General features: G+C 42.8%; 1 protein-coding gene across 1 annotated transcript in view; it reads right to left on the bottom strand.

Annotated features, from left to right (window-relative positions):
• Positions 1-19382, bottom strand: part of Wif1 (WNT inhibitory factor 1) — a 59857-nt gene that overhangs the window by 7011 nt on the left and 33464 nt on the right. The window contains exons 3-7 of the mRNA XM_021637863.2: positions 15217-15325; positions 9427-9567; positions 8541-8636; positions 7133-7228; positions 1931-2026 (exon numbers count right to left, since the gene is read on the bottom strand). Coding sequence (XP_021493538.1) covers positions 1931-2026; positions 7133-7228; positions 8541-8636; positions 9427-9567; positions 15217-15325 — 538 coding nt within the window. The remainder of the gene's footprint in view (positions 1-1930; positions 2027-7132; positions 7229-8540; positions 8637-9426; positions 9568-15216; positions 15326-19382) is intronic.

The raw sequence follows: 19382 nt of genomic DNA, 5'->3' as shown, positions 1-19382 counted from the left end.
TTCCTCAACTGGTAAATGGATAAACAAGTGACACCTGTCCACATTACTGGACGTGACTCAGTGATGAAAAGGAGCGATGTAGCTTCCTAGTTGTCTGGCCCTTCCACTTAGGAGACGTTTCTAATGAACATACGTATGAACAGTTTTTGTTTGTTTGTTTTTAGGGTGGTGATAAATTTTTCTGAAATCAGATATAGGTGACAGCATAACTTATAGTTATTGCAGGATGATGCACTTTAAAACGCTGAGTCTTATGGTATATGTGAATTACGTATTCACTAAAAAATAAGAATAAACCATTCAACTCCGTATTTTGTCTTCACACTCTTAGAGAAACTTCAACTCTGGACCTATTTCTGCTTTTTTTTTTTCTAGGTAGTGTTTCCTTTATTTAAATTAGAAAGTTTCCTAAAGGGATTTGAATAAAACATGTCATTGGATCTATGATGGGTTTTCAAAAACTACATTTTTGGTCCAGTTAGAATTTAAGAAAGACAGACAGACAGAAAGACAGACAGTGGAGAGAGGGAATTGGGGAGGGATAAAGAGAGGGTTGGAGAAGGATGAGAGGGAGGGAGGGAAAGAGAGAGAAATCCTCTGCCAGAGGAAAGGTCCTCAGCACAAAGGCGTGAAAAGACAACCTTGGACGAAATGAGCCCACGAACAAAGACTCATAAACAAACGGAGGATGCAGTGTTTGAGGCTGAGCATGGGGAGAAAAATTGAGGGGAGTTAGCACGAGACACCTTTATCAGGAAAGAGTAATTAATAAGGAGGGAAACCACATCCTGACAATTAATTACATGTTCTAAGGAGACTTCAGATCTATTTCATTTGAACTCTATAAAAATGGTTCCTTCACTTACTACTCATTAAAGTACGAAAACCCACAAATAAATTAGAGGTTGGAAGTTAAAACAGGAACCTAGCATTATTCAATTCTGAGTCTACCTCAACTTTGGGAACAATGGCTGCAAGCACAGCTTCCGAGAAGGTACAGCTGGGAAAGACTCCCCTGGACACACATGGACAAGGCGGGAGCAGCCCCCTCAGCTGGTGTACCCGGTAGCCAGATGGCTCGTGCTCCTGCCTGGACATGCGTCTCCATGCTTGTCTTCTGGGTCCCAGCGAGGCTTAGACTGAATTGGCTCATTTCTGAGGAGTGGCTTGCTGAGCTCTGGAGAGCTGGTAGGTGGCAGAGCTGGGACTTTGGTACAATTCCATCCTTCAGCTTTTTGTATCGAAACATCACGGACGAGCCAGGATAGGCAGAGTAGGTGTCAGGTTTAAGTTCACAGCTCAGCTGTTTTATTTTATTTTTGTAATTAAGAGCACTAATGTAACACTGCTATGGAAGACACGGGCATTTCCAGGGCCCCCTAAAGCTTCTTTTGCCTGCCCCAAGCATATCCAGTTTCCGCTGTCATCAATTAGGCTTGAACTTGAAAACTGTGGGCCCATGGGTAGACCCTTTTTTGTGTGTGTCTTCCTCCTTTTACATAATATATTCCTGGGAGTACTCAGGTCGCTGTGTTATTGTTGTTTTAATTGCTATGCCCTGTTTTTCTCTTCTCTGGGGTACAGGGGCATCTCTCCTTTCCTCTTAGATGGCCAGTAGGCTCAGTCTACTCTAGGGATATTAGTAACGATGTGGAGGACACAACAACGGTGGAGGGGGGGGACCCTATACTTGTGGGCAGGAAAACAAGTCTCAGGGAGAGTGTTTGTCTCCAGCCTCTGGGGTAGGCCTTGCCTTCAGACAAGGGGATGGCAGATGAATCCAGAAGAAAGAAATCACTGGCCCGAGACCTCACATGAGGTCCCCACTCTGTCCCAGCCTCAGATTCACAAGCAGCAAAAGGAAGCATGAGACAAAGTTTTTCAGGTTCCTCACCCCCAAGCCAAAAAGAATGGCAAAGTCTGTACTCACTCATTTCACACTGCTCTCCTTCGAGTCCTGGAGGGCAAATACATTTTCCTGGGTAAAAGCAGGTGCCTCCATTAAAGCAGGTGGCTGAACAGTTTGCTGTAAGAATGAGTGACAGGGTGCTTCATTAGACAGGCAGTCAAACCTAGCAAAAATCCCACTTAGGGTGGGTGACTCTCTCATTTACATATTAAACAACCCACTTTAGAGTTTAAAAAAAGAAAACCAACTTGGTCCACTATTTGAAAAAAACTGATTCAAGGTGTAATTACAAATTACAAAGACTCTATTTCAGAACATAAGAGAGAATAGGATATCACATATTGAATTTATTCCTAAAAAAAAGGCATACCATGTAAAAAAAAAACAAATAAATAAAAAAGATCCTTTATATAAAATCTATGCTCTAAGAAGAAGACTCTACAAATCCAAGAAAAAATTTTTGAAAAATTTTTTGAAAGCATCAAGTTGGAAGATAAAGGGAGAAAAGTTATTTGGATGAGATAAAGGGAAGAGAAGTGTCAAAAGTGTCAGGGTCCAACAAGGAGAAAGCAACTCTCAGGAAGACGAATGGAGGTTTGTTTTAACGAATAGGATTTTAAAAGAGACTGTCACGGTGCTTGGAGTAATTGCATCCAGAGACAGGATGTGGACCCTGTGAGGTGCCAGGGACGAGGATGAGCCATGAAGTGAGATGATGAGACGCAGTGAAAATCCAATTACACCCCTTCGGGATGAACACCCTGTGACTTATCCCAGGCCCCTCCCTCTTGGTGTCAGTCTCTTGAATTTCACTGATCTTTGGCACTTAAAGCAGAGGCGAGAGAAATGGAAATAGAAGAGGGGAAATGGTGTAGAGTAAGGCAGCTTCGCTCACTCAGTAACGAGGATTAAAATGAAAGCTTGGGCCAGGTGGAGAAGCACAAGACTGTAGTCATAGAGTTCAGGGAGTAGCGGCAGGGAGAGGTCATTGTCATTTCTGGCTACATAGTCTGAGGCCAGCCAGCCTGGGTTTGTGGCTATGTGGAATCCTGCCTCAAAAAACAAAACAAAACAAAACAAAACAAAACAAAACAAAACAAAAAAGCTTGGATGTTTTTCTATTTCACTTATATGTCCTGAGTTTGTCCTTGTATCATGTAAAACAGGTGAATAGAACAGTGTGAGAGTCAGGACATTTAAAATGTATGTGTCCTGTGGAAGAGAAGTTCAATGAAAATGCTGTAAGAGAACATCGGGTTTCTCAATCGACAAACCACATTCAAAGTTGCAAACACCTCCCAGCTGGAAACAACCAGCACTTTTAGCCTCTCCATGTGGAAAGGAGCTGAGGCAGATCACTCTGGTGCCGGACTTAGAGTCCCGGGACTATCGTGCTCTGGGCCCTCTCTTTGCCACTTGGAGGTAGTGTTCCTAGGGGTGGGCGGTTGTTTCTATGAGTGGGCCCTGCCTCCCCACTGGTTGTTCATATGTCTCCCCAGAATAGGAGGGAGGGAGAGGACATCGGGATCAATGTTCACTTGGTCCACACCCATGGGCTCCGATGTTCACTGATACGTACAGGGCTGTGGGCCTGACAGCGCACCTGAAATAGAACTTGCTAAATCTGACCATATAATTTGACGGCCTACCTTCCTATCCCCTTTCTTCTTGAGCTAGCAACCAGCTGTGTATGCTAGTCTTGCTAGTCTTTAACTCATGATTCTTCTGCTTTAGCCACCAGAATGAGGACTTGCAGATATTGAAACCATGCCTGTCCCTGCAGTTTTATATTCAATTGACACGAGCCAGAGTCATCTGAAAGAGGGGAACCTCAGTTGACAAAACGTCTCCATGAGACCCAGCTGTAAGGCACGTTTTTAATTAGTGATTAATGAGGGAGGGCCCAGCCCATTGTAGGTGATGTCATCCCTGGCTTCTATAGGGAAGCAGACTAAACAAGCCGTGATGAGCAAGCCGGTAAGCAGCACCCATCCACGGCCTGTGCATCAGCTGCTGCCTACAGGTCCCTTCTGTCTCCTGACTTTCTCCAATGATAAACAATAATGTAGAAGTATAAGCCAAAAAAAAAATTTTTTTTCCTCCCCAACTTGCTTTTGGTCACCGTGTTTCATCACAGCAATAGTAACCCTAATTAGGACAGCACTCAAGTAACTTGTCCTTATTCTTATGGACTTTTCAACTACTTCTGTCATCCTGGCCAAGATTTTCAACATTTCTACCGTGGTTCGGCTTTGGTTTCATGAGCTGCAAACTCAGCAGAGCACTATGTGGAGAAGAGGTGGAGTCACTCACAGATGGGATTGAGTAGAATGTGGCTAGGTCATGGGGACCATCAACCTCAGCAGTTCTCCCCTCTTCACTGCCTTTCCATGTAATCTCTCTTACAGATACTCCCACCAGGAAGCCGGCTTCCATGTTGTGATGGAGCCTGAGGCCCTCACCAGAGCCGAACAGATGGTAGCATGCTATTGAAACTCTAGAACTGTGAACTTATTTGGCCTCGTTTCTTTGTAAAACCCCCAGCCTCCAGTGTTTTGTTATCCCAACAGAAAGTGGACTAACACAAATTTTGTTTTACCAAGAGCCAGAGATGCCGACTTTCTCTGTGGCTGAGGGTAGCTGTGGCTCTCTGGCCAGTGCTTAACTAGATACTTCCTAAAGTTTGTGGCAGATGTCCCCAAGGCAAACAGATGTGATTGTTCAATGTTTGTTCCAAAATATAGTGCCAAAGTCTAGCTCCATGCCAATTAAACCACTTTCAGCCATTCCTTACTCCTTTGTGGATAACAAAAGAATCTTCTGTTGAGCCAGAAAAAATTAGTAAGTTTTATGTTCCCAGGTCTCCAGTGAGACCAAATGGAGTTTCAACAGATTTTTCCAAATGAGGTTTTTTTTTTTTTAATTAATAGAGTATAACATGTAGAAAAAAAAAATCTTTATCTGAAAGACAAAGTATTATGAAATGTAAAATGTACTGGAATACAAATGTACAGTTTTGCCTTCATGGCTCTGAAGTATTTATGACACTGTAACATATGTGTGAGTATGTGATGTATATACACACACACACACACACACACACACATATGTGTGTGTAATATATATGTATTGCAATAGCCAATGTGGTCGTCATGCCTGCAGTCCCAGCTACTTGGGAGACAGGAGGGTTGTGTGAGTCCGGGAGTTCTCTGTGGTATCAGGCTATGCCTGTCAGCTATCTGTACTAAGTTCTGCATCAATATGGTGACCTTCTGGTAGCAGGGAGTCAGAAGGTTGCATGAGGATGGATGCCTCAACCCAGGTTGGATAAAAGATCTCAGTAGATCTTTCATTGTATATGGCCCAGTAATAATGGCCACAGCTGAATAGACAAGTGTCACTAATCATTTCATTCATTCTGGGTGTGTATGAGCTCACTGCTCAAGTTTCTGAAGGTTTTCTTTCTCAATAGTTCTGCTATAGGCTAAGTTTTATTCCATTCCAAGAAATACCCGGTTGTGAAACAGCAGAGATGTCAAAGGCTAAATTTGAATGAATGAAGATGCGCTCTGTGTAGTCTTACTGACTTGCTGCCATTACGTCTTGGTCTTTAGGAGTATGTATTTAAAATATTTTTAATCTAATGCTGTGGTTTAACAATAAAAAAAATACAAATACTCTTCAATATTATCTCAGTTAGAGGATAAAAGTCAGGAGGCAAATAGCTTAGGTTCAGCTTGAAAGGAGGAAAAACTCAAGACCCTTGTCTACTCAAGGCTCAGGTCACTTGGGAGGAGCTGGGCCCTGATTAGCTAGAGAGGCAGGCAGCCTGGTGCAGTGGAAGGAATGAACTGAGGTCAAGCAACCTGAACCTCAGTGTGCTTCTTTAGGAGTGAAATATAGAACACTTTCCACGTCTCAACAGCTGTGGTATGTAAGTACCTTGTGTATCCTAAGACAGCAGATAACCTCAATTCACTCTTCTAGATCTTACCAAGAACCCTTTGCCTTTACTTCTCCCTTTTTGAAAAACTGCATGCACACCCACCCACCCACACCCACACCCACCCACACACACACACACACACACAACAAACAAACTGCAGATTTACTCTGTGCTGAATGACTGACCACAGGAGATACTTCTTTAAAAAGCATTTATTAGTCTATTTAAAAGAATATTTTGACAATGCAGCCACTCCTGATGAGATCTGATAGACTAAGATCAGAAGGAAGGAGAGGGGGACCTCCCCTATCAGTGGACTTGGGGAAGGGGCATGCGTGAAGAAGGGAAAGGGAAGGTGGGATTAGAAGGGGAGGAAGGAGGGGTTTGTGGGGGGATACAAAGTGAATAAAGTGTAATTAATAAAAGTTTAAAAAATTTTAAAAAATTAAAAAAGAATATTTCATTAAAAAAATCAATAGTCTGTGCAAATAGCTTTATGGATAGAAGGATCCCTTCAATAAATCCATGTACTTTACAGAGTATTTAAAAGTATTTTCCCACTGAAAACTTGTGGACTCTGTAAGTAGTTTTGTTCAGGGCCAAGTTTGAATCCACTCCTTGTGAGTGGAGTCTGACATGTCACCGCCATGCCTAGAAGGAGGCATCCAACCTCTTGTAAAATAGAGTACGGAATGAGGCCCTCCACCGAGACTTTAAATCACTGCTATTTTAACATACATCTAGAAAAGGAACTGGACCTGTGTGCCAGCAACCTTCACAGCAAATGTTAACTGCGCTGGGATTCTTGCTTCGCAGCTGACGGGAGGCTTCCCTTGTCCTTATACCCTGTCTTCCTACCCTGTCTGAGGACCACAGATGGGTACTGTATAGGTCACTGGCCTGTATTCCTGCCCTGGAGCATTCTGGGAGCAAAATAAAGTTCTGCTGGGCTAAGCAACACCCAGTTGGGGCTCTAGTTAGTAAGGCAGTCAACGTCACGTCACATGACATACCATGTTTACAAAGCGATGACACCCCAAATGTTTATTTGGGGTCCTGAAGTTCAGTGGTTAAGAACACTGGCTGTTCTTCTAGAGGGCAGATTCCCACCACCCACACAGAGGCTTAAAACCATTTGTAACTCTGGCTCCATGGAATCTCATGTCTTCCTCTGGTCTCTATGAGCATGTGTGCAAACACACAGACACACACACACAAGTAAGTAAATAATAAACCTTTTAAGAAATGACAACAACAATTGTCATTTGTCACACTACCTTTGTCACAGTTGACTCCGTAGAATCCAGGTGGGCAGATACAGAAGCCAGGCGTGACACACAGGCCTCCATTCATGCAGCGAGGTATGCAGAGGGCTTATGGGGAGAGAGGACAAGGATGAAGGCCAAACGCACTTCTGGAGCAGGACCAAAGCCATGCCAACAGTTCCACAACCTAAGGCTTCGTGGAAGAACCTGAAAGGTTTAGTCTCTAGATTTACAGTTTTGCTATGTTAAAAATTGTTTTGTGGCATTAATCCAGCTATTTTTCAACTTTTTGGCCAATTTCTTAGACAAGAATTTTGAGGGTTTTTTTTTTTTTTCTACTTTGAACGCCTGGTTGAATCTTGCCCAGACTCAACTTGACTATGATATGTTTTTATTAACTGTGGATATTTTTTCTGCCCCATTTCCTTGATCTTCAAACACTAAGGTAAGTGCAAATAAGAAAATATTCTTAGAACCATGCATGGAGATAACCCCTGCACAGATGTAGCCCATAGCAGCTCAGTCTTCAAGTGGGTTCCCTACTAAGGGGAACAGGGACTGTCTCTGACATGAACTCAGTGGCTGTCTTTTTGATCACCTCCTCCTGAGCGGGGAACAGCCTTACCAGTCCACAGAGGAAAACAATGCAGCCAGTCCTGATGAGACTGATAAACAAGGGTCAGAGGGAATGGGAGGAGGATCCCCCTATCAGTGGACAGGGGGAGGGGCATGGGAGGAGACGAAGGAAGGGGCTGCAGCTGAGATACTAAGTGAATAAATTGAAATTAATAAAAAAAATAAATTTTAAAAAAGAAAATATTCTTATTTCTTAAAGGTAAAAAGCATTTTTTGTTTACTCTGGTCAAATAAGCTCTTGGTATTTAAAGATCACATGATTGATACCCACTTTCTCACTTGCCTTTTTTCCTCTGATATTCTCAAAAACAGTTCACTAAAAGAAATGTACTACGCAATTTATTTTCAGCCCTTCTTTCAGCTTATTCTAAGGTATAACTTATACTGGGGCATGGATTTAATTGTGAACCGAGCTGTTTTTAGTTGGAAGAATTTCAAATCAGTTGTGATGTTAGCTCCTTTGAGACTTTCACTAGGGTCCAACAAAGTACACTGTAAATGTTAGGTTGGCTGGAGGCTTGACCACAAAGGGCCGATGGCCGAGCTCAAAGTTCTCTGGCCAAAGTTCTGACCACACACTGCATTAACAGAAACCGGCCTGTAGAAGAACGACTTTCAAACAGGTCTTCTGTGGCTTTTTAAAGTTTCACTGATCCCTAAAATGTCACTAACTAATAATAATAATTTCAAGAGATGTGTTGCAAACAGCAGCAAGCCAAGTGGGGTGGCTGTGGTGTCGATGGTCGTTGGGAAGCAGGGAAAGCGGGACAGCACCTTCGCTTACCTTTCTCACAGTGAGGCCCGTAGAACCCATCGGGACACTCGCAGACTCGCCTTTCGTTACAGAAGCCTCCATTTCGACAGCCTCCGGGACACTCGGCTGTAGCAGAGATACACAAGGTATACAGCGTGACCTTGAGGTCAGGCCAGGCCGAGACACTGGGGGTCGTTTACTGATTGAATACCCGCAATCTTTCGCCTTCCCTCCACACCCCTTGGCTTTCCTCCCTCAGTCTTCTTCCTGCAACCCTATCTCCAACAGTACGAGGTGCGCGTGAGGAAAATAAAGCAGTGTTTATTCTGCCCACCTCCTTTAAGTATGGTAACTCTTTAAATTCGTGCCAGAGGAGTGGGGGGGGGGTTGCCTTTGATATTCGCCGCCAGAGAGCAGATGACTTATTTTTATTATTTATTTCTGTATATGTTTAGAACATCGACTGGCTCCATAGCTTAGGCTTGATGCTGGAAGCAGGGAGGAGCTATGCCCTGGTGTTTAGGGGGCACCAAGGTACAACAGTGAGGTGCTGAGGTCCCTCCTGGCATGGCCGTTACGTGATGGTGACTTCCTGCCTTCTGCGCGGTGAACTGTGCCATGCCTTTGGCAGGGGGGTGGGCAGCGTGGCTTTCAACAGGGGGAAACATTGGTCATGGGTGCGATACACCTGTGGATCCCTAACCGTTGTGTTAGAGAAGGGGGAAGGTATCACAGCACCCTGGAATCCCCAAGTTTCCTAAGTGATGTCAAAGCCTGAGGAAATCTTAGTACTTGTTAATGGACCCTGTGCTTACTATCCTTTCCCTACAAAGTATATATACAAAGGAAATGAAACAAAACAAGCCCAGCGACTTCCTACCCCCAAAGCCTTCTCTTGAGCGCTGTCAGTGCTCACCTTGTTGACATGTTTTGAAGAAGATTGCGTTCTGAGGGGTCCGAAGGATGGTGCTGCCTGCAGCGTTCATGACAATCAGGTTCACTTCAAACGCTGCCACCCCGTCCTGTTTGCCGAGGCATGGGAACCCGACTTGCACAACTAAAACGAAAAGAGTCTGTGAAACTGGTTTAGCCAATTGATTCGGCTTTGTAGAAGTCACAGGAAGAGAGACCAAGGAAAGCAAAAGGTTCACATTTCTGTGATTTTCGTGTGCCTCCACTGGAGTTGAGATGGTATTTTTACTATCCGGGCAATCTCTGTGGAACTTATGCACCATTCTGGGTGGAAAAAGAATGAATGTTGGGATGGGAGGAGGGAGGGAACCACAGGGGGGGATACAAGGTGAATAAAGTGTAATTAATAAAGAATAAAAAAAAAAAAAAAGAATGAATGACCCTTGGTAATTTGTGTTCCACTAAGGCAAAGCTGGCCATATTCTGTTAATAAGCTTTTTGTGTGTGTGACAGAATTTCTATGTCAATAATCTTGGCTTATATATCTTTTTAAGATTTTGTTTTAATGTATGTGTATGTACATTTGTATATATGGGCACATGTACACAGGCGTGTGGAGGCCAGAAGAAGGTGATCCCTGAAAGCTGGAATAGTCAGTTGTGAGCCACCTGATAAAGGAACCAAACTTGAGTTCTTTGTAAGAGCAGTGACTGACTTCTCTTAACCCACTGAGCCATCTTTCCAGGGCCAGTTTTCATACCTTAAAAAGGTTGGTTTGTTGGTTTTGTTTTTGGTTTTTCTTTGATTGTTTGTTTTTAAGGTGGGCTTTTTTTTTTTTTTTTAATTCCAGCCCTTGGGAGGTAGAGGCAGGCAGATCTCTGTGAGTTCAAGGCCAGCCTGATCTACAGAGTGAGTTTCATGACAGCCTGGGTGAGCTACACAGAGAAACCCTATCTCAAGTCCCCCTTCAAAAAAACAAAGCAAAACAAAAAAACAACAGAAAAGAATTTTGAGGGGGTCTGGAAATTAAAGATGCAAAAAGGAAGCATAAATGTATTACTTAAAATGAGACATTTGTGGGTATGATTACCATCCCCAAAGAGCCAGAAATAGGCATAAAATATAATATAATACAATTTCAATTAAGTAAGCCCTTGGAACAATAGCCCACTGGTCTATTTTTTATTCTTCTGATTCGAAGGTGAAAAACAAACTCTCTGAAAAAAATTCTGCAATTCATCCCGGACTCCAGTAGTGACTGAATAAGCCAGGTTACTGTTTCCTCAAGACACCTGTTAGTACAATGGAGTGCTTGGTGTGCTAAGCTAATGCTAGGATAGGCCACATCTTGTGAGTTAGCATCTTGACTTGGAGCCACTTGTGCCTCTGTTGGGTACTTGTCCCGTCCAGGTGTTGACAACAAAGCTACAAGGCAGGACGTGGCAACTCACGATGTTTCTGCGAAAAGAGGATGGGGAGGCCACCAGTTTTGTCACAATCGCAAGTCACTAGGTGAGATGGGCTATTGGATGAGAGGCTGACTGTGGAGGTTCCCAGAATATCCCAGATCACCGTAACACCCGCTGAGGAAGAATGATCTGGCTAACTGCTAGTCTCCAGGTCTTCCTTCAATTAAAGAAGTAAAAATGCTGCCAGTGCTTGCGTGGAGGGGTTTGCATGGTGGGTTCCGCCGTTAAAAAGGACAAACCTTTTCTCCTTAGAGTGTGGCTACACCTCCCTCTTGGGGTTAGGTGAAGAAAATAGCTGGGAGTTGCTCCCGCCAGCCTACAAGCTGGCCACACAACCTTCTCTTTGTGCTTGCAAAACGGAAGGTCTTTTGCAGGTTGTGCCATTGCCGAGAGACGGTAGAAATAGAATCAGGTCCTTCAGCAACGGCAAGCCTTTGGGTAGATGTCCACTTTTACCAAAGGCTAAATGCAACAAGGACAGGTTTTATGAATTCCAATGCACTCTGTGCTGTGTAATCTACACCGGGCTGAATGAGAAAAACTGTGAAAATGAAAACGGATGAATTCACAGGGCATTCGAGCACACATCCATACACAGCTGAGTGCACATAAACTAACTCTCATGGAGAAGTAAATGCAGTATCTACCTGAATACCCGTCCACACGAAGCTCCTGTGACCCCCTTCCCTTGTAGGAAGGTAGAAGATAAGAGGCAGCAGGAACTCAGTCTTGACGTCACAGGGTTATGAACTGTTCCCTGATTAGGGCTTGGGAGATGGCCCAGTCAGTCAAGTATTTGCCTTGGAAGTGTGAAGATTCGAGTTTCATTCTCAGAACCCGTGTGAAAACACTGAGTGTGTACCAGTGGTGAAGGTACAAGAAATAACAGACTAGTGCTCCGCGCTGAGCAGGATGTCCCTTCCCTCGGGGATCTCCTGAGAAGGGAGGCCAGAAAGGTTGTAAGATCCAGAAGTGGGGGACAACCGAAAGAAGCTGTTTTCTGGACACAGCAGGGAAATGGGAACTCACGCTGTGACAGCATGCTCGGAAGACCCACGCAAGCTCAAGCCAGACATAACCGAACCGTGGGGGAGGGGAGGAGGGCACAGACTTCCACCCCCGGCTCAGAGTTATTGGCAACTGATCACTTCTGGCAGAAGGGGAGTCAGTTTTCTCTAAAGGTGTGCCCCTCGGAATGGCTGACGGCGCTCCAGGACTGGCTCTGCACCCACACAGTAGCCTTGATGGGCTTTTATGAGAGAGTAGGGGGGAACAGGAAGCAGGGTGGATGGGCGGGGGGGTATGCTTGGGAAGAGCTGGGGGAGTGTAAATATGACGAAAACAGGTTATATGAAATTCTCCAAGAACAAATAAAAATATTTTTAAGTGCTGGGTATGGGTCTCCTTTGCAATTCCAGCATGGCGGAAAGCAGGGCCAGGAGGAGCCCTGGAAGTTTACTGGCTGGCTAACACGGCCTAATCTGGTGAACAGGGCAAGGCCTCTCTCAGATTAGATGGATAGTGTTCCAGGGAATGACAGCTGAGGTCGTTCTCTGGCCTTCACACTCACACACATACATGTGCCCTCGTACCCTCCCCCAACCCCAGGAACATGCATGCAAACATACACACGTATGTAGAATATTTCAGTGTAAGTACTAGTGCTTCAGGCTGCTGTGGTGTTCAGTCTCTCAGCAAATACTGACCATTTCATCTGGCCCAGCAATCAAGAAGATGGTGTCCCTCCAACATTAGCACCTACTTACAGACTTCTGCAAACTGGATTCCCAAGACATTCTATTGCCCTGTGGGTTTCCTGCAGTGACAGAATGTTCACAGCGGCAAAGCCCTGGCTTTATGGAAAAAAATTATATATATATATTTTTTTCACATAACTCAGTAACTTCACTGAACTACTCCACAGTTTGCATTTCCTGTTTTTGTTCTCTTCAAATGCCAGAAGGCAGGCACTTCATAACTGTTAAAGATCAAGAGATGCCCAAGCACAAAGGCTCCTGTGGGATAAAAGAACAGCTTAGCAGATTGGGGTCTAAAACAGCCCAGTGCAATAATGAATGCTACATAGGTGCTTAGGAGCAAAGACACACTGATTTGGTTACTTTTTAATAATTCAAGGTACCTTTGCTTCTCCCACCGTGGTGACCAAGCTAATGAGGCTAACGAACCGCTGCCCCGCAATGATCTGAAATCCCCATAAGCTTCTGGCACCTGTGGTTTCGCAAACAAACCCTACATCTGCTTTTGAAAGAAAGAAAGAAAGAAAGAAAGAAAGAAAGAAAGAAAGAAAGAAAGAAAGAAAGAAGGAAAGACACGTGCACACACCAACATGAAAGGAGCTAAACAGGCAAAGTGAAGTGTGTATATACACACACGTGGGTTTCACCTCATCTCAAAATAAAACCTGTTTCTTTTTTAATCTCTCTTTGCCCCAAGGTGGCATCCATTTTTCCCTCTAAATTGTAATTTTACGTGTGTGCGCACGCACGCGTGTAGAAGCCAGGAGTTGATATCAGATGTTTTTGTCGGTTGCCCCCTCCTCGTATTTTTTGAGACAAGGTCTCTCACTGCACAGGGAGCTTGCCGTTGGCTAGACTGGCTGGCTGGCAAGCCCCAGAGCCCCTCCTGCTGTTCCTGTCTCTCCAGTGCTGGGATTGCAGCTGGGCAATGCCAAACCCAGCTTCTTGCCAGCTTCTTGTGTGGTGGGCACTTTCCCAATGGGGACCGTGACCCACCTCCTAAATTTTATCTTTCTGGATTTCATAGTATTAGGAAGTGACGTTGAAGTTAAACATTCCCTGCTAAGGTATTCTCTCAACAACACTCAGTACTTGCTGTTGAATGTTGTTGAGGAAAAAAAAAATATATATATATATATAAATATATATATATGTAAATATATATATATATTTTTCCAGTATAGCTCCAAAAGTACAATTCTGGGAAGAATCCTTTGACTAAACACACACACAAATGGTTAAAGTTAGGGGGATGTCAGCTGCAAGCATCAAGTTAGAAATGTAATGATTTCAGTTTTATTGGAGGCTCAGCCAAAGTAGCCATGTAATGAACTGAGCTGATGAATTTTAATGAGTTGCAATAAGCTTCCATATGAGTTTTGCTAATCAGAAGAAGGCAAAGGAAAAGAATTTTAAATGTAGAGTTGATACTGAGAAACACGCTATGTGCTCATTCTTCACCTCTTAAAAAAAACAAAAACAAAAACAAGAGAAGGAAATTATCAAGAAAAAAAATTATTCCAAATTATCTTTGGCTACAAAGGAGCATCAAGTCAAAGTCAGGCACTTAGGTGGCAACCATATTCCAAGAACTTTCAGAATTGAGTGTTTTGCTGTCTCGGTGTAAGGTAGTAAAAAAGTGAGGGAGCGAAGAAACAAATGCTAGCATCCATAAGATAGAATATTATACTAGTCCATGCCTTACAAGGGTCAGAACAACTTTCAGAAAGACCTGTAAATTGTGTGCTTGCCATGAAGTGTCAAATGTGAGAACATAGATCCTTGAAACAGGACTAAAAGAAACACAGGGACACTTTGTTTCCTAAGAAGCCAGAGACTCCAGGCACTGGTCTTGACTTTGCTATGTTCCTAGTACATTCCCCTTTGTACAGGTTGGTTACCCTGTGTAAGCCTTCGTTTTTTAGGCTTATGAAATGGAGCTACAGTTCTGGTCTTACCATGATCGAGTTAGGTAACACTCGGGTGGGTATCACACAAGATGAAAAACTTGTGTATATATGTGTGTGTGTGTGTGTGTGTGTGTGTGTGTGTGACCAAATCACATATATACACAATTTTCTCTGCCAAGCAGGAAGGTGAGAGCTGAGAGCCTGAGTCAATGTCCCTCTGTCCCTTAAAGGGGTTATGACACTACACTTACTTTCAGGAATGTTTTCTTGGTTATATCATTTGCTCCCAACTACTTTGAATCTCTGTCACGTTTGTGGGCTCTGTGCTAATGCATGTTCACTAATGGAATATATCCATCTCATCAGGCATGTTTGTTTTCTTTTTTCTTTCTTCTTTTATTAAAAAAAAATAACCTTGAATCGTTAATGAACTGGGTGTGGTCTGGGCTTTATTAGGTAATTAGAAAACTATAAACCTACCATTTCTTTATTCCCATCTTAATCCTTTGCCTGAAGGACGATAACCGAACTGCCCTCAATTCAACAGCTCTCCTCAGGAGAATATTCCATAATCTCTCTGGATGCAAATGTACGTTATATATCCTTATCTCCATTAAGTCTTACAAGCAAACCTTTCTCTGAAGCAAAGACCACCCACCTGATGCCTTGTGAGGTACTGTTCCCAGCAGAGGGACATTGACAGTTGGATCTGCCATGATGCCTTTATCCAGGGAGCGCAGAGACAGGAACTCGTAGAAGTATTCTGCCTGCAACAAAAGGCATGAGCAGTCAGCACCAGGGAAACCACAGCGATTGAGAAGGCCTTTCTTGATGAAGCATCCATGTGACAGGAGTGTGATCATTTTCCCTCCAGGAACGCTGAAGCCCCCAACATCTAAGATAGCAAATAGGCATAATTCACTTTCCCTGATTTAGACCGATGGAATTGGACCAAGCTTGGAGGGAAGAGAGCCCCTATAATGCTCAAAGCATTTATTTAGAGCTTGCTCAAAAGGTCATTTAACTTCAACAACATTACTAGTTGCTATCTGTTGAAAAGAATCGGAGAAAAACGGAGAGAGAAGACATATCAAAACAATCAGTGACCAGCCCTTAGAAAATTCATCGCAGTAACTGGGGTCATTAACTTCTTTTATAATTTGAGAGGAATTTGTTGGTTGGGATTTGTAGAGCTGTAATAAACCATGATTAATAAAACAGAACCCTAATGGAAAAGAAGACACATAGAGCCCCAAATTTAAGGGTCCTGCCATTAAGTTTGAAAGGTTTATATTTAAGCTCTCAATTTAATAGAAAAGCCTAAAAACTTAAAACAAAACAAAAACACTGCAATGACAACAAGCCATAAAACTTTATAATGTAAACATTTTCATTTTCCCACTATGTCAGTAGTTAAGGAAAGTCTCGCCACTCGGGTGACCATCGACATGGAAAAGAGTGATGGATAGTCTAAACATGGAGCCCTGATGCTTGTGGGGGCTGGATGGAGGGTGGCTAAGAGCACCTGCTGCTCTTCCAGGGAACCAGAGTTCGGTTCTCAAGACCTGTGAGGGACATGGCTCCAGCTATAACTCCAGCTCCAGGGCAGCTGATGCCCTCTTCTGGCTTCTGAGGATGGACACACACACATGCACACACACATGCACACACGCACAACCAGCCCACAAACCACAGACACACACACACACACACACACACACACAGCCACCCCACACACCACAGACACACACACACAAAACCACCCTACATACCACAGACACACACACAAGTACCGCACACACACCACACACCACACATACACACACACAACACACAATACACACATGCACACAATCTTTTTTAAAAAATGGTTTGAGCTAGAAACAGTCTGTTCTTGCTTAGGAACAGTGGGCTACTAATAAAAAGCTCACAGGCTAGCCTGTGAAATCTGCAAGTTGAGCAGTTCTACCATTATCTGTAGAGACAGTCTTGGATGGGTTAATTTTAAGATGAGTTACAGTACATACGTGCGGACTGAGTGAGATTCCTCTTTTGAGAAAATGGGATTTTTCTTACAATCGGCATAATTTTTATTTTATAACATGGAAAATATGAAGAAGACATAGAAGCCATTCAAGCCACTTTCTGCTTTAAATCACTGTCAACTAACTACTAGTCATGAAAGACTTCACGGGAGGATAATAATGGAATCGCAGCCACCATAGAGATTCTGTCTCCATGTTCAGTGAGCAAAGCAATGCTCTGCATGTTCCAAAATAGCATGTTCATTAGCCAAATCCCCTTTTTCAGCTTGTGGCAGAGATCCGGAAGGCTCCAGAGGAGCCCTGTGTTTGTTCCCTTGGAGAGTGTCAGAGTTAGGAGAATTCTCTTACTAGGTTCATCTGCTGAAGGGTCAGTTCACAGGACGGACAGTTGCTTCTCTATGGAAGGGAAGGCAGAGATCTGAAGGAAGCCCATGAAAGCAATGCTGTCGGGGAAGGTAATTCGATTTACAATGAACTCCTTTGAGAGGAAGAATGAATAGTATTTCTGTCCCAGCAGAAAAATCAATGAAAAAGACACCAGTTCACTGACCCAGGTGTTTCCAATGACTTCTATCAGCGGCATCCCCCCCTCTGTACTTTACTCCACAGTATTTATTACTAAAACATTTATTTTAAAACACAGTTAAACTGGCACCGTGAAAGGGCTTGGTGCTGAATGCCATTATAATCAACTCTATTCTGGTCGTCTGTGCCACCAAAGGATAATAAAACAGCAAGCAACAATAGCACAGCAAATCCTAGTGCAATATACATCGTGTGTCCAAAGTCATTAGGAGCACGCTATTAATGGGCCTACAGTGGCAGCAAAGAGCTGGGTGGACTTCAAATGCTACACCGTAAGTTACCCTTCGCGACCCCAGAAACATGTCTTTGAGCTTTATCACTCTGGAAATTAAAACTGCCTTCCTAGATGTGATATGTTTGAAAGTTACATTTGTAAAACTTTAAGATCATTTTGGTAAGAAACCAGAGTTGTTGTTTTTTTTATTTTATTTTAAATGGTTTTATTAATAAGAAAACTGGAACACTGAGACATGATTGAACTAGAACTGATAGCTATTTTCTTTTGAAATTTTTCTACTTTCTCCACCTTTTCAGTATGTGGTTCATTTTATAGTGAAATTTAATGCATTGACTTAAAAAACGAGCATAGAACCCACTGTCAGTCCACGCGGCTGATGCCAGTCACCCCTCTGTGCCTTGGAGAAGACCTGTGCTCACACAGCGCTTTTCTCAGCTCAAAATGTGAAAGAGGAGCAACCAGCATTCAAGTTGCTTCTGAGTGTTTTTTCCAAAAAAGTTTTCAGTAAGGCTGAAAGACTATGGATCTGGGAGGAATTCAGGCAGAACCCGGAATTGCAACTTTAAGGAGCCTTCAGTTCTCCATGGCACCACCTAATGCAGGCCAGGAAGGCAAGGGTCTCTTGGGTCCATTATCTTCTACCTAGCCTTAGCGTGACTACGGAGCAGGAGAAGGCTAAGGTGAATGGACTTCTCAGATGGCCAATACTCTGACCTCGGCAGCAGAGTCATCACTATAGACTTCAGGGTCCTGCTCTAGTGTCTTTGGTAGTTGGTACACACTACACTTTTCCTACTGCAGTTCTGATTCTGGATCTAAGAAGTCTCCAAATGCAAATTGGTCAAAACAGTTTCTTGGATTTTATCAGCAGGAGGGAGTTGTTGGAGCAAAGCTTGTCTGTTTGTCTTTCTTACTGAGGACAATAATGGTACCCAGATTTCCTTCATTCTTGGGTTTTGTTTGTTTATAAAGTTTTTATTATGCTTTAAATCTCTTTTTATTTATTTAGTTTGAGGTGGCACAGGGTACATGTGGAAGTCAAGGGACAGCTATTGGGAGTTGGTTCTGTCCTTTGTCGTGTGGGTACTGGGGATTGAACTCAAGTTGGCAAGCTCTGCTGAGCTGTCTTGCCTGTCCCGTATTTATTTTATATATGTGTGTATCCTTTCTTGCTTACTTTTTCAAAGTTGTGTCTTAAAAATACTAACTGGAAAGTTGCTTAGAAATCAACCAACGTTTTGTCCAGTCTTGATACTTATTTGAAAATTTTATTTACCATTGTAAAGAGGTCTACCCTTCATTACCATGTAAATAGTATATAAATACTATATATATATATATATATACAATGTATTATATATATATAATATATATATAAACATACAGAGAGAGTAAATCTATTCTTCACCTAACTTAAGGTCTTAAAAAGTCATAAAATGGTTGCTCAAATGAATGTTAGATTTATGTCATAGTCTAACTTCTAGACAGAACTTTCCATTTTTGTCTTATTTATAATATAATAAATATTCCTAGACCCCAATCTCTCCATTGGAAAAACTTATTTGGAGGCAAATCAAACCCAAATTCTATGCCAAAAAGAACAGAGAACTAGCTTTAAAGTTTGGGAACAAGTTTCACAAATTACAGATTTATTACTTAGATAAAAGGAACTCAGAGCATGAACTGTAATAGCAAAGTTATATTGGAAACCACTATTAGGAAAAAGTACATTTTGTTTTATTAAATGACATTAGTGGAAATTCAGGTAGAGGTAAGGAGGGCAGTTATTTGGGAAAAACATGAAAAGAGTGCTTTGTATTCAAACAAAGAATGGGTCTATTCAGGGGAATAATTAATTCACTTTTAAATTAAGTTGCTGAAAAACTATTTTTTGCTGGACTGCTTTGCCACACAGTAATTTTTTTTTCATGGAGAAATATAAAAGGCACCCAAATA

This window comes from Meriones unguiculatus, chromosome 2, assembly GCF_030254825.1.
Source record: "Meriones unguiculatus strain TT.TT164.6M chromosome 2, Bangor_MerUng_6.1, whole genome shotgun sequence".
In the NCBI taxonomy this organism is placed as follows: Eukaryota; Metazoa; Chordata; class Mammalia; order Rodentia; family Muridae; genus Meriones; species Meriones unguiculatus.
This window is presented reverse-complemented; position numbering and strand designations above follow the sequence as displayed.